The sequence below is a fragment of the Lepisma saccharinum genome, chromosome 17 (assembly GCF_977018435.1).
Source record: "Lepisma saccharinum chromosome 17, izLepSacc3.1, whole genome shotgun sequence".
Taxonomy (NCBI): domain Eukaryota; kingdom Metazoa; phylum Arthropoda; class Insecta; order Zygentoma; family Lepismatidae; genus Lepisma; species Lepisma saccharinum.
In genome coordinates, this window is record NC_139245.1 from 3,879,962 (window position 1) to 3,895,475 (window position 15,514).

General features: G+C 40.6%; 1 protein-coding gene across 1 annotated transcript in view; it reads left to right on the forward strand.

Annotated features, from left to right (window-relative positions):
• The window catches only part of LOC146001478 (T-box transcription factor TBX20-like), a 162,080-nt gene that overhangs the window by 30,620 nt on the left and 115,946 nt on the right, over positions 1 to 15,514 (forward strand). The window contains exon 2 of the mRNA XM_083138842.1: positions 8,814 to 9,132. Coding sequence (XP_082994968.1) covers positions 8,814 to 9,132 — 319 coding nt within the window. The remainder of the gene's footprint in view (positions 1 to 8,813; positions 9,133 to 15,514) is intronic.

Here is a 15,514-nt window from a genome sequence, read left to right on the forward strand (position 1 = left end):
TCGAGCGAGAAACGCTCATTGAAGCATTCTACTGTGGACAATAATGTATATGGAGAAGGGAATATACTGTACAAAAGCACGTACTAAATCTTTCATACAACATGTGAATATCAACAATTATCAAGGCATTTATTAATAACTAGCTAATTACCCGGCGTTGCCCGGGTATTTATTTATCCCAATCTTGTATTAGACAGGAAACTAATGAATTCTAACTATAGTGTAAAATGTAACTATTTTTAAATGTGATCGTGAATGTCACCAATTAGCTTAGCGACTCCGAAAACTATGGATTCGACACTAATCTACGTCATTTGTGGCATTTTATTTTTCACCCCCTCTCACCCCCCATGCTGATAGGTGATGAAGTTGGAGTTGAACTGCATTGGAAGTGTCACGAAAACTATGCATTCCATTCGCAACAGCCTGAATGTTAGACAACCCAAGAAACACTATCGTTGTGCGGATTGCATAGAGGTCACGGTTGTTTGTGCGGAATTTAATATCGGTGGTTCTCGATCATTTTTACATGTCATCTCTTCCCACCCCGCCCCAGGGGTGTCTTACCCCCACAGTATTTATTTCCAGGTTGCAAGTGATACTTGCACCAAGTTTGGTTGAAATCGCTCCAGGCGTTCGAGAGTTATGCCGGAACAAACAAATATACATTTTCACACACACACACATACATCCATTTTTATATAGAAGTTTACAACAATTAATAAAATATTCTCAATATGATTTCGGTGACACCGATGAAATATAATTAGGAAAATATATAAAGTTAATAAACATGTGACTATACTCTGTTCCTGTACTATACTCCTTGTCCTCTGCACAAGTAGTGACTTGATACGGCTTGACCAATGAGCGCGTGAGAGGGAAAGGGGATTGCATGGAGGGGATAACGCGACTATCGACGTTTGCAGCAGCACGCGCTGCTTTGCTTCCTTTCTCTCTTTCTCTACTGGCATACTCCACAAACACCTGGGACAGTCTGTAGGAAGAACCAGAATGTTAGGACATGCTGGACATCGCCTTCTTATGTTCCAGATGTTTCATATGAAAGGTTGCCCCTGTCAAAACCAATCCTGTTCAAAAACAGTCAAATTCTAGCTAATTCATTGGTGGAATATGAGGCGTTAGGTGCTCAAAGAACACGTGCGCTGTGAAACGGAAACGTCACATTTCCGGAGAAACAATTTCGACTTCCTTTTCATTAGTGTCAGAAAAACTGACCAAACTTTTTAAAAAAAGGGCGCCTGTTGAACGAAAGGGCTAATCATCGGGTGCCCGACCACCCCACTGTGACTTCCTCAATTTCTTCCTCAGCCCACCCTTTATGCGTGCGTGAGGGACTCCTGTATTTCCCACGAAATCGCCCCCCTCTTTTTCCTGTAATGCACGCCACTAATTGCTCCTTTTGAATGCCGAATTGGCCTCCGCAGCCCGTGGTTTAAGGAGGTGTAGAATTTTAACATCAACCTGATCTGAGACGCCACTTCCTTTGACCGCGGCGTCAAACCGCAGAAACGCCATCTTTTGCTGCTAATCTTCTTTTCCGCTTCGGTATCTCAGCATGGTTGCAAGGGGTAGATGAATTGTCAGTCCTTAACGCACACAGAATAACCGTTTTCTAATGTCCATTGCGAAAACAGTGGCATCGACAAAGACTCTCATACAGGTGCACTCAAGGATGGACTTTGCTTCGGTGGCCAAAGCCAATGTTTTCCATTCTCTCCTTTTTTTCTTTACTTGCTTCTCCTTTTTTGTGTTTTCCTGTCCACTCTTTCTTTCTTTGCTTCCATATTTCTTTTTCTCTTTCCCTTACACTGTGTACATCTTTTTCTTGCCTTTCCTCCCATTACTATCTTTATCTTTTCCCTATTCTTTGTTTTCCCCGCTTTCATTGTGTTTTTCTTTTTATCTTCTTTCTTTTTTTAAACCTATTTCCCTTTGTTTTTCCTTCTTTTAACCTCTGTTCCTCCAGTTTTCCTACTCTTTCCCCATTTCTTTCTTCCTGTTTTTATCTTTCTTTCACCCTTGTACTTCTCAATCTCTGTCACTTTCTTCACCTGTTTCTCTCTTCCACTATCCTTCTTCCTGTTTCTCGCTTTATATCTTTCTTTTCCCTCTGTTTCTCTATGTCTGTCTTCTCATCTGTTTCTCTCTTCTTTCTGTTTCTTTATCTTCTTCTATCTTCTTTTCCCTCAGTTTCTCTATGTCTGTCTTCTCATCTGTTTCTCTCTTCTTTCTGTTTCTTTATCTTCTTCTATCTTCCTTTTCCCTCTGCTTCTCTATGTCTGTCTTCTCATCTGTTTCTCTCTTCTTTCTGTTTCTTTATCTTCTTCTATCTTCATTTTCCCTCTGCTTCTCTATGTCTGTCTTCTCATCTGTTTCTCTCTTCTTTCTGTTTCTTTATCTTCTTCTATCTTCCTTTTCCCTCTGTTTCTCTATGTCTGTCTTCTCATCTGTTTCTCTCTTCTTTCTGTTTCTTTATCTTCTTCTATCTTCCTTTTCCCTCTGCTTCTCTATGTCTGTCTTCTCATCTGTTTCTCTCTTCTTTCTGTTTCTTTATCTTCTTCTATCTTCATTTTCCCTCTGCTTCTCTATGTCTGTCTTCTCATCTGTTTCTCTCTTCTTTCTGTTTCTTTATCTTCTTCTATCTTCCTTTTCCCTCTGTTTCTCTATGTCTGTCTTCTCATCTGTTTCTCTCTTCTTTCTGTTTCTTTATCTTCTTCTATCTTCCTTTTCCCTCTGCTTCTCTATGTCTGTCTTCTCATCTGTTTCTCTCTTCTTTCTGTTTCTTTATCTTCTTCTATCTTCATTTTCCCTCTGCTTCTCTATGTCTGTCTTCTCATCTGTTTCTCTCTTCTTTCTGTTTCTTTATCTTCTATCTTCCTTTTCCCTCTGTTTCTCTATGTCTGTCTTCTCATCTGTTTCTCTCTTCTTTCTGTTTCTTTATCTTCTTCTATCTTCCTTTTCCCTCTGCTTCTCTATGTATGTCTTCTCATCTGTTTCTCACTTCTTTCTGTTTCTTTATCTTCTTCTATCTTCCTTTTCCCTCTGCTTCTCTATGTCTGTCTTCTCATCTGTTTCTCTCTTCTTTCTGTTTCTTTATCTTCTTCTATCTTCCTTTTCCTTCTGTTACTCTCTGTCTGTATTCTCATCTGTTTCTCTCTTCTTTCTGTTTCTTTATCTTCTTCTATCTTTCCTTTCCATTATGTTTCTCTATCTCTGTCTCTTTGTCCCTCGTTTTTATTCTGCTTCTCTCTTTTTCTATCTTCCTTTCCCGCTTCTTTCTTTACTTTTCCTGTCTTTCCTGTTTATCTCTCTTTGTATATTTCCCCATCTCCTTTTATCTTCCTTCTTCTGTATCTCATTCCATCTCTCACTCTATCTCTGTCAATTATTCAGAAATGTATGATTTAATACAAAATTAACCGTACAAAACCAGAGAGGGCATTCACCATCCTCATCGTCATGATTAATACAAGAGGTAGAAAAGCGACGTAAACGGACCAAAACAGAAATTAACAAGTTATGAACTTTAGAGACTCTTGTGTAAACTAGCAAGAAACAATCAAGTCGAAGAAAAAAAGAACTGATGTTTTTCGTTAAGGAAAATATTATTTTTATACGAGGGCCACACTGAAAGTTCCAACCTGCCAATATCGAGTAGTGGAGCCTTCATTCACGAATCCTGAAAACCATCATAGCCACGTGGAAACATTAGTATGTTGCAACAAATTTTGGCAACACGACCGCCCCACATTTTCACATCTTCTTCGAGTTTTCTTTTTTCTTTTTTCCTCAGTTTTCTGCCTCCACGGCGGTGTTCGACAAGGCGTAGTGTTTGCGTGTGGAAGTATTCCGTGGAGTCTGTCATGAACTTCCGGCTAGGAGGGATTTTCACGTCATCAAACCTTGATACGTAACAATTATCAGGCATCTCGGGCCCATTAGATAGGTTGTTATCCAGCGCGGGATCGGACGGAACAGAGCGCTGCCCCCCCTAACCCCCCTTCTCCACTTTCCAGCATGTCAGGTCAACGATTGGCACGATAGCGTTTTCTCCCAAACTCCATCACGACATTCGGAAATCCATTCCGTGTCCATCTCGGACCAACCGTTAAGACAAAAGCGTGCGCGGGCATTGTTTGAGAGATCTCGGTGCCACGCATGCAACAATGGATGGCTTTGTTGCGGTGGAGATGAGGTGATGTGGCTTCTGTTGCGTGAAGCATTGCAAAACAATTGTGTGGCGATTGATTGGCACCGAGTTTCAAGGTGGCATGGTTATCGCGCGCGGAGTATGGGGTTCTGGGTTCGAGTCCGAAGATACTTTCGCTGTGGGCATTCACAGTGAGTTGCGGAGAAACGTTTAGTGACTGTGCTTTTATGTCGCTTTTTACCTCTGGGTCAATCGCGGCGATGAGGCTGAATGACGAACCGATGGAATAGATGATCGGATAAAAATACATGGACTCTTTAGTCAGCATTCAAACTTCGAACCTCTGGCGTCGTATAGAACTACGATAACCACTCCGCTACATAGAGTGACGATACTTTTCGACATTGACGTTATTAATAATAATAACCCGTCAGGGCCAGGACCTACCACCCTCACTCATAGGTGTGGAGCCATCCAACCAGTTACCGGGTGACGTGTGGTCAGCACGACGAACCCCCAGTCGTAGTTGTAGGCCTTCTACGATCGGGTTACACTACTCTTTCGTAGCTCTCCAATTTCATCATGATGGTCCCATACACAGGCCGAAATCTCAGGAGAAAAGTTGTTACGCATCCCCCCCCCTCCCCCCAGGGGACTCGAACCTGCGCTCGTCCCGTAGCCGGAGCACAAAGCATGACCGCACGGCTACGATGTGGTACCACTGACGTCATGGACGTCCGGAAGGAGGTGGGGGCAGGGGGGCCGTGCCCCACCCTCTGGAAAATGAATGTCCACCTAAAAAGTATATGCTTCACACATAATTTCGTTTCAGTCACAGTAATTTATGTTAATTATTACAAATTCGTTGAAGAAACATGATAATACAAACTAAAATAGTGTTTTTTGAGGTGGGCATCACTATTATGGGTAAACATTTTCCTCGCTTGCCCCTCCCTGGAAACAATCCTGCGGACGTCCATGACTGACGTTATTAGATAGTTCAATGTCTTCTAAAATGGGACTCTAGAACTAAATTTCCAACTAATGAATACTTCCACCTGGGAGTTCCGGGTTCGACTCCCGGGAAGGGTGATCTCTGTGGGAATTTTTCTGACAATATTCCTGCCTATGGCTCTTTTCAAATCATTTTTTTCTCGAGTGGAAGCCCTACCTTTGCAGATAGAGACTCGGGGCTGTAGCCCCCCAGGCCCCTCTCTAAGTCCGGCCTGACTACAATTCGCAAACCATATTGCGATCGCCAGAGGAGGAGGGTAGAAACACGAAGCTTCATTGCTTCCACTCCCCGAGGCAACACCACGCGATAGGAAAGGAGTTGTGTGTTTTTCCTTCGGTCGGGAGAACGGAAGTGAACAATGTTAGCCCCCAAATTAAATGATATTCACAGCTTGGTTATAATTCGACTCGTTACCTATTAGCATCATGTATGCCTAGCAATACATGCTTCGTACCTTGTTGTGTGCACAGCCCTGTTGGCGTGCGACCACTCACACAGCTGATACTCACATTTTTTTCTTTCGGCGCTTGGAAAAATGAAAGAAATAGTGATAAGGAAGAAAGGGGAGGTGAAAACGAAGAAAAAAAACGGAAGTTCTCTCGGCTGACGATCTTTTAGCAGCAGCTGCTGTTGTTATAATTTGTTTTTTTGTTTCGAAGCGAGAAGTGTCAGACAACAAACATTAATCACTATCCGTACTGTTGAGTAAACAAAGAAAAGCGAGAGAGATGAAATGAAATTATATAGTGAAGGGGGAGAGGTGAGAAGTAAGGAGGGGAGAGAGAGGGGAAGTATCTTGTTATATCATAATGTCGTTACGCGGGAGAGGGTAGACAATTGTATTTACTGAAGCTTCGTTTCCCCCCTATCCTTCCAGCAGAGACCACAACAATTTTAGAAAGACGAAACATTCTTGAAAGAATTTATTCAAAGACGTTTATGTTTACCATTAATACATATACAGGGTGTCTCAAAAGTAAAAGCGCAAACTGACACAGGTGAAAGTACACGATAATAGAAGCAAAAAAGTCTCAGTAAACATGGGTCTGCAAACGAGCCGTTTTCGAGATAATTGCGAATGTGTGGTTGCAAGCCGCCACTGACTTCATTGTTTGTAAACGTCGTCCTAGTTGGTAAAATGCTAATAATGTGTGAGAATGTGTGGTTAGAAGCCGTTACTGATTGCACATTGTACATCAAAACGCATCGACTGGTGCATTGAAGTGCATCTCGACTGAAATAAATCCTCACTTGAATCAAATGATGCACTGTGGTGTTTCTTTCACGACATACAAAAATGCACCCAAATGCATCAAATTTGAATCTGATTCTTTGAAGAAGCCATAAGACACACTTTAGTGCATCAATCGATGCATTCTGATGCATCAATATGATGCATTTAATCCTCTGAGTGTAGTGGGGAAGTTGAAAAACGTTTCTGTAAAATATAGGATTTTGAGTGAAGTAAAAGACGGCAAATTATAGGTGCAACTGTTCAGAAAGAAAGCATGCCTCCCGCATTACTGTCCTATGAAATTCCTGAAGTAATTCTAGAATCCTTCCTGGCAGAATGATGAAGAGGCTTTCTCGAGATATCAACCAGCTGATTTCCGGATAGGTTTCCAAGCTTTCGAGAGCTAAAGTCACTACTATCTTAAGTTACGTAGCATTCAAAAGCTCAGAAACCTATCCGGAAATCACCTGCTGATATCCCAAGAAAGCCTCTATGCAATAACATCTCTATACCCGCCACTCATCTGGAAGAATTCTGGCTTACTGGGTGATCGTTTAGTGCTCGACTTTCGATATCGAAGTTGCTGGGTTCGAGTCCCGGTCTGGATTTGAATGTCCATCAAATTTCAAATAATCATCAATCATCCTCATCGTTGCGAGTACGAAAAAAGTGGAAGGAATGCGACGTAAAACAACAAAAAATGAAAATTAAGTAAGAATTGGCTCAACTGAAATTCAACTCTGGTTGCACAAATTAAGTTCTATCCAATACTACGGACAGCAATCATTTAAAGAGACTTAGAACCAGTGTTGTCACAATATGAGGGCACAATTTCCCTTTCCAAGGGGCAAAATTTCCCTTTTTGGACCAATCTTTCCCTTCACCTAAGCAAATTATATAATAATAATAATAATAATTAGTAGTAGTGGTAGTAGCAGCATTAGTAGTGGTGGTGGTGGAAGCAGTATGTAGTACGTAGTAATGTATTCCGTTGAATTCGTTATTCGTTTGAATAAAGATATCATTTTTTAAAAAAAAATCACATTTCGGTTTCATCACTTCCTGACCAGATGTCCCAGGTTTGAATCCTGGTCAGGAATCAATTTAATCGTTAATCCTCATCGTTACTATTTATCCAAAGATGCATAAAAGCAACGTACAATAAACTTAAAGGAGCAGAAACCAGTAGGAATAGCAAAAGAAAGAAATAACATAAAAATGTGGATATGAAAATAGAAATTAACATAAACTGTAATAATGTAGTCAGATGACCTTAAAATTTTCCTGCAATTGTGGTATTTTTCATCGAACTTCCCTTTTACCTTTTGGCTCAAATTTCGGTCCGAATTTCCCTGCAAAAGGGAAATTTTCCTTCATGTGGCAACACTGCTTAGAACTGGAACCATACACACTGAGTTGCTTACTGTAACATCACCTTTCGTTCAGACTCTGGGGCTTGGACCTACAGCTGAACCAGGATATTCCTCTGTAGGAATTGTGTTATCCCGTTCATTTGCTTTTGTTTGTTTGGGACTGGACCTACAGTTTAAAGTGGGATCCGAACCACTATGTGCCTCCACCGGGCGTGTACTCCCGTTTCGCCTTATCCCATTTTCACCTCCCCCAATACAATTTCAAATGATTTATGTGACACGAACTTTCTAAGGCGAAACGGGACATCCTGTTTCGCCTTACACCCAAAAAATTTCCCACCTGGGGATATTATCCACTTGAAGGGTAATTCATAACGGGAGGGCAGAGCTTGTGATGTTGCCTACCTTGGCTCCCATTGTCCTGTTGGGGCAAGAAGTACTATCTACATCTGGAGCACACGAACACGATTCTACTTCTGGAACGATCGCAGGTAGAACACTTTTGGGTAAGATGAAGAAACGTGTGCTAGGGGAGCCATTGACACCTGTTTCAAAGGTGTACAGGTATGTGTACGAACGATTATTTTTACGAACAAATTTTAGGTTAGGTTAGGTTAGGTTAGATAATAATAATGACTTCATGTCGATAATATTCACTGGTGGGAAATTTTTTGTGTGTAAAGGGAATTGGGATGTCCCCCTTCGCCTTAGAAAGTTCGTGTCACTTAAATCATTTGTAATTGTATTGGGGAGGTGAAAACGCAATAAGGCGAAATGGGCCGTAATCTCACCGGGTATCGAACCCGGGACCCCTTGATTACAAGGCGACAACGCTACCACTGCGTTCGTGTGTGATTGCCTCATCATTCATTTCATCAACATTCATTTCCAGCGTCGCGATTAGTCAAAAGTGGCAGAAAAGTGACACTAAGGAAATAAGAAAATAATTTAGTTGAAATTTGTGTTGGAATTGTTTTAGATTAAATCTCACAATGTATTATTTATTTTTAATTCCAGAAAAGTTCGTCGAGACGACATCCTCGTCGTTAGTAAGTTCCCCGGAGGTGACGAAGATCGACGACGGTCGGGAGTCGCCGGAAATTACGTCGTCGACGTCCGACGTCAAGGACGGAGAATCCAGCGTCGACGGAATCGACGCCAAGTCGACGACGTCTGACGGGAAGGCGGAGGTGAAGGTCGCCCCGAAGAACCCTCAGCTGCTGGAGCGATGCAACTGCGACGAACTGAGGGACGTGGTCTGCCATCTTGAGACGAAGGACCTGTGGGACAAGTTCCACGACTTGGGGACCGAGATGATCATCACAAAGTCCGGCAGGTAAGTGTTGACATCATCACTCGATCCAAATTATGTTTAAGCACAGTAGCGCCAACCATAGAGAAACATTGTATACACCCAGAAGCCAAAACGTGTCGATTGACACATTTATATGTTGACTCCAAGAGCACAGTGCTTACCAAAGTGTGGCCGCGCCGCCGTGAAATTTTCAAATATTTTCAATTAAATGACACTTAGCCTGCACATTATTTTTGATATGATTGTTCAAAATGTGTGCATATTTAGTACTTTTTACATGTTTCTGAATGGCGAAGAGGGACAATTACGCACCAGGCATGCATTTATTCCAATATCGTCGGAATGAGCAATGCTACTAAAAAGATCTCAGGGAGAAATGAAGAGTATGAATTTCTCCCCATGTGGCAAGTGGAAGCGGTTTCCTAAGTTGATTATTAAGCCTTATACGATTTTTGAAAAATGTGATGAATTAGTATTTACCGAATCCCATGTATTCCTTATGGGACATCAACTTCAACTTCAAGTTACGGCTCATCAAATGGGAATTTCGACTTTTCCTACTACTATGACATAGTTCAACGTGTCCTTTTTCCGTCCATGTACTTTTCTACGTCATCGGATGTTTGATATTCCCGAGAGAACGAATAAAATAATGGTCCCATAAGCCTAGTGCATTTCTCCTTGCCTCCTACGGCCATCCTGGCAGTGTTGCCAATCCTGATGTGCATAATAGAGCTAAATTTCACCATTAATATAGCTAAAGAGGACTTTCAAGGAGCTAGATTAACGAAGGCTGCATAAAGTGCCTACTAGGGTAATTTTAGTTGTCAGAGGGGTGGGGGTGCTGCTATTATCGTTAGCTTTAAAGTGATGGCAATTTATTCTTAGTTTTCACCGACTAGATTTGGAGGCATCACCCATCTCAATAATCCAATGATGTTAATATAAAATCGAAAATAAAAGGGTTCCCGGATAACAAAATTGTCATCTTCATCTTAGCCACAGCGCTATATATAAAAATACATGGGGAGGAAAGAAGAGGTGGGTGACGCAGCCTATAGCTATCGAATATCACGTCACGTGCAAAATGTACACTCATGGCAAAAGTTGGTATTTATGGGCCGGAGCCAGTGGTGGCATTATGGTGGGGCAGAGGGCGGGTGCCACAGTTCACAGTCAAACGAGTGCACGAAAGAGCCAGATCTGGCTCCAAAAGAGCGAAGTTGGCAACAGTGATCAGCAGCTGCCCCAGCGAGAAAGACCTAGGGGAAATTGTCCCTCCTCGCCTTAAGGCAAGCAACCTAACCACACTAACGCTGCAAGTGTTAGATAGGCCTAAATTCTGACTTGGGCGCCGCGGGAAATTCTTGAAACACTCAGGGCGACGTGAAACGTAAAAGTTTGGGAACCCCTGCAATTGGACATTAACGTGCATAAACAAATGATGCACTTCCTGGCGTGTCAAAAAGCACACAGAAATGAATAAGAGAGCACTTTTATCAGCTGGTGTTTCGTGTGATGCACTAAAAATGGAACAATTTGGAAGATCAGACAAGATCATTTCAAAGATAACAAAATTACACATTTAGCTGTGTCAATTGATACATTAAAACTGAAGTCTTCAAAAAAAGCCATTGATTGTGGAATACTGATGATTATTATTAGAATAATGTGGCATGTTTGGACGTAAGGAATACAATGCAGCATGTTGATGTTTCTTTTATGAATTGTCAGTTTGTTAGAAAGTTTAATAATACTGCTATTAACAGTGAAAAGAAAAAATAACTTCGGGACAAAAATACTTTGAAGACCGCACTGCTTGTATTGAGCAATCAAGTCTTCTGGAGCTGTTTCTACCTCAAAAGTGCAGCTTTCCACGACACGAACATTTTGCACAAACTCTATAATTAGCGTTATTTGGTGGAAGGTGGTTTAGTAACCATATCTCCTCATATTTCTGAGGACTAAACTGATCAACTACAGTAGAGTCAAGCTATGGCTATTTTCTACTCTTGCGGCGGGCGTTCTATATGCTGGCAAGGGAAGTGGGGAGCGGGGAATACGCAGCAGACCAACCAGACAACAGCGGTTGCGCCGAGTTACGACATCGAGGGGAGCAACTACTACGTGCACCTCGTTCTACAGGCTGCTGCGTTTCTTATCGCGCAGGATTGGTCACTTCCCCACTCTCCACTTCTCTTTCCAGCTAGTGTTGCCCACGAGACGAGACTTTGGTCTGTCTCGTCTCGTGGAGCCTCGTGGAAATGCTGTCTCGTCTCGAAAATATTCGTTTGTCTTATGACACATGGTCAATCTCGTCTCGTCTCGAATTTTTAAAAGCCTGTCCCGTCTCGTCCCGTGGGCAACACTATTTCCAGCATATAGAACGCCCGCCTTAAGACAGGAAAATACCTATAGGGACCGGTGTGCAATCGTAGCGCAGATCGATATTTTGATAAAATCCTCTTTCTCTAATGGCTGCTTCGGGGAGGGGGAAATTTTAACATTGTTGGCTCTTGCCCAAGCGGTGGGCGTATTTTTTGGATGTTTGACCGCGAGTTCCTTCGCAGGTAAACGCGGCAACAGAGGGTCAATGCCATGAAGGCGGTCTCCGCACTGGGAGATACCGGAATTTCACTATAGTGGTTCTTATCACATTATGTTCCCGATCACATGAAATGAGAATAATTTGACAATGATCTCACTAGGGTAATGGTTAAATTACACGTAACTGTAAACTAAAGCAGAAGACATTGAAGGTTTACGCTAATGAATAAGGTATACACCCGATTACAGCCTTGAGTGCATTTGATACGGACATCAGGTTGGATAAAAATCATGATTTTTATTTAAAAATATTTTTGATGATTTTTATTTTAAAATCATTTTTGATGATTTTTAATTTAAATCGAACTTTTCGATTTAAATATTTTTTAATTTTTTTAAAAAAAACATGCTTAAAATTGCTTGTATGGTTTTGGGCACCATACATAAAGGTATACAAAGGCTTTCTCTAGTAAACAGCCCTGTAAAATATTTGAACAGTTTGATTAATGCAAATAAACATTACATGTAAATATACATTTCACTGTTTCTGATACTGTAACTAATATGGAAATGTTTGTTGAGAGTGTCAAGAAAAACTATAATACATTTCAATAACTTTTCTTTCAGTGAAAATAAAGCATTTTGGATGTAGCTCTATAATTGTAACTTAAAATATTATTTTGTAGTCTGTAGCTGAATTTTGTTAATTTTTTTGTGATAGGTTTGCAAATTATAAGCTGCCATATTTATTTAGAGTTTAATGACAATTACACTATTTACAGTTTAACATGATTAGTATTTTGTATATTATTCTACAGAAAATGTTTGCTATTTTTGCCCATAAAAATTATTGAATTTTAAATCAAGAGAAATTGAAGTGTATTTACAGATTACATATTGCATTTACTTTCGTATGAGCTTAACCCCATCAGTACATATATTTTGTTTCCTTTATTTTCGTTAATTAGAGCCTAATAAACACCATTAAATGATTACAAGATTACTGTACTTTCAAGAAAAGTGATATGTACAAAAACCTTATGTACATTTTTCTATAAATTATTTATTTAAAGTGATTTAATCAGTGATTTTTTTAAATCACCTGATTTAAATCACTCTACCTTGACAGACATATCACTCAAAGCAACTGCTATATTGGGGTTGTGAGACGTTATACTCAGAGCCGTGAATCTACGACCAATATATTCATGCGCAAATCAACACCAGAACTAGCATACTAGTATCTCACGTAGTTGTGTTTACATTAACTTTGATCTTGCAGCAGATGGAGAATGGTACTTATTTAGCAGGGTAGTTGGCGTCCACGAAATGGTCCAACGGTCCTCCTGCAGTTATGTTAAAAGTTACTGTTACGTCTTGGCGCGTTCATTGAAACGTCACTCCGGGATATTATATTACACATATCTCGATCCTTGCCAAGGCAATAAATTAAGTCCAGCGGGTTGACTGGTTAAGCGTAATTTACTTTGCATAATAACTTAATGCAGCTGTTCCCCTACCAGCCATCTTAGATAGGCAGATAAACGGAAATGCTTTATAAGCGCCATTGATTATATTTAACGACAAGTCTTGAAGCCTGCGTGAAACAATAAGCACGCTGGGATACGGCTTTCAAAGAAGAGCTGTAAATATGGATCAAATTTCTCTTCTATTAGTTATGTCACGGTACTTTTCTGCCTCTTATGGTAAATAGCGGAGATGTGGATCAGTATTGCATCGTGCAGCGATCGTGACGCGCACCCAAAAAGTGTTGTGGCTCGCGATTTGAACGCGGTGCCACTGATGTTATCAAAAATTCCACCAAGGGGATCGTAATATTCCAACAGATAAAAGATCTTTAAGGAGACGCATATTTATATTGGTATTTACACTTCTTTAAATTTCTTATCTATTTACATATGAGTACATTGTTAATTTCACAAGTATTATTAATTAGTCATCTTTATATCTTTTCTTTTTTTTCTTATATTGTATTTTATTATTGTTTATCTTTCTAATTAACTTTTACGGCTATTTACACTATCATTTATTATTATACAGCGATCTTCTTGTTTACACGCCTCGTGCTGCCATCTCTGTTTCACTTTAGCAACTATTTACAAGTATTAGGTCTATTGGGTACGTAACAATGGACACTGGGGTACGCAGAGGGGGCTGATGGGACTGCAGCCACCTCCGAAATATTGAGAAAATGAACATTTTTATTTAAAAAAAAAAAAGCAATGAAGAACTCTCGAAAAACCAGTGGTAAATGCATATCTCCCTTAAAATGACTCTCGATTGCTTTTTTTTTTTTTTTTTTTTTGAGAGAGTAGAATGTTCTGAATATACGCAATATGTGTATACCATTCCCCTAGAAAGCAGCTATCCACCTTTAGAATTCTAGCCCCTCCCGGAAAAAAAATCCTGCCCACGCCAGTGGATATGGATGTTTGTTTCTCTTATCTATTTCATTGTCATTTTTCCATTTCTGCTTTAGTTATTGTACGTAAGAGGTACTCTTCGGTTGATCGCAACGACGAGGATGAATTATGATCCTAACGAAATGGTGTTGGAGCAAAGATAATGCTACCTCAGTGCCTGCTCATGGAATTTCTTGCTCCCTCAGCGCACAGAGGTCGGCGTTCATTCAACCTCATCGTGGTTAAAAAGTTTGATGGTAAGTAACACTGCCGGGTGCTCTTTTCCGAACATATACTTCGGTGTACACGATCGCCAACGAAGCTGGACCAGCTCAAACGAGTGTGCCAGTTTATCTGAACAGAAGTGTACAATCATGAACTCTGCTACATATTTCATTCTTCTTTCTTTTGTGGGGTTAGCTGATAGATCAACATTTGCTGAACCTCGCCCAAGAGAAAGTTTATTGAATTGAACTGGATCGAACAGTGTAAAAACAAGAGGACGATGCAGCAAACCATTGCATTGTTCGTTTTATTTGTTTACATATTGATACGTACGTATATCTGTGCGACAGTGGCGTATACTGAGACCAAGATCTGGGCTATCTCACAACGTCACGTGGTCCTAGGCTATGAATAGAAATAAATTTACCAACTCGTAAGAAATTAGGTTGCCAACTCATAGGAAATCAGGTTGCCAACTCATAGGAAATCAGGTTGCCAACTCATAAGAAATCAGGTTGCCAACTCATAAGAAATCAGGTTGCCAACTCATAGGAAATCAAGTTGCCAACTCATAAGAAATCAAGTTGCCAACTCATAGGAAATCAGGTTGCCAACTCATAAGAAATCAAGTTGCCAACTCATAGGAAATCAGGTTGCCAACTCATAGGAAATCAGGTTGCCAACTCATAGGAAATCAGGTTGCCAACTCATAGGAAATCAGGTTGCAAACTCATAAGAAATCAAGTTGCCAACTCATAAGAAATCAAGTTGCCAACTCATAAGAAATCCGGTTGCCAACTCATAAGAAATCGAGTTGCCAACTCATAGGAAATCAGGTTGCAAACTCATAAGAAATCAAGTTGCCAACTCATAAGAAATCAAGTTACCAACTCATAAGAAATCCGGTTGCCAACTCATAAGAAATCAAGTTGCCAACTCCAGAATCAGCATCGTCATCTCACCGATATGAATCATTTTATTTACAATTTCTGATCGATTTTCCCCCTGTATTTTATTCTCTAGACTTCAGGTTTCGCAGATAGCATAGAATATAAGCTCCTGCTGTTTCCATGACGATGTTCTGAGACTAATGAGGTGTGAATTGAGAGCGTTAGCTTTTTAACGCAATATCCATTGACCTCCCACGTAGAGTTGCATCGAACAAAGAATCCTCGCGCACACTCGGTGAGAACCGGAAATACACTTTT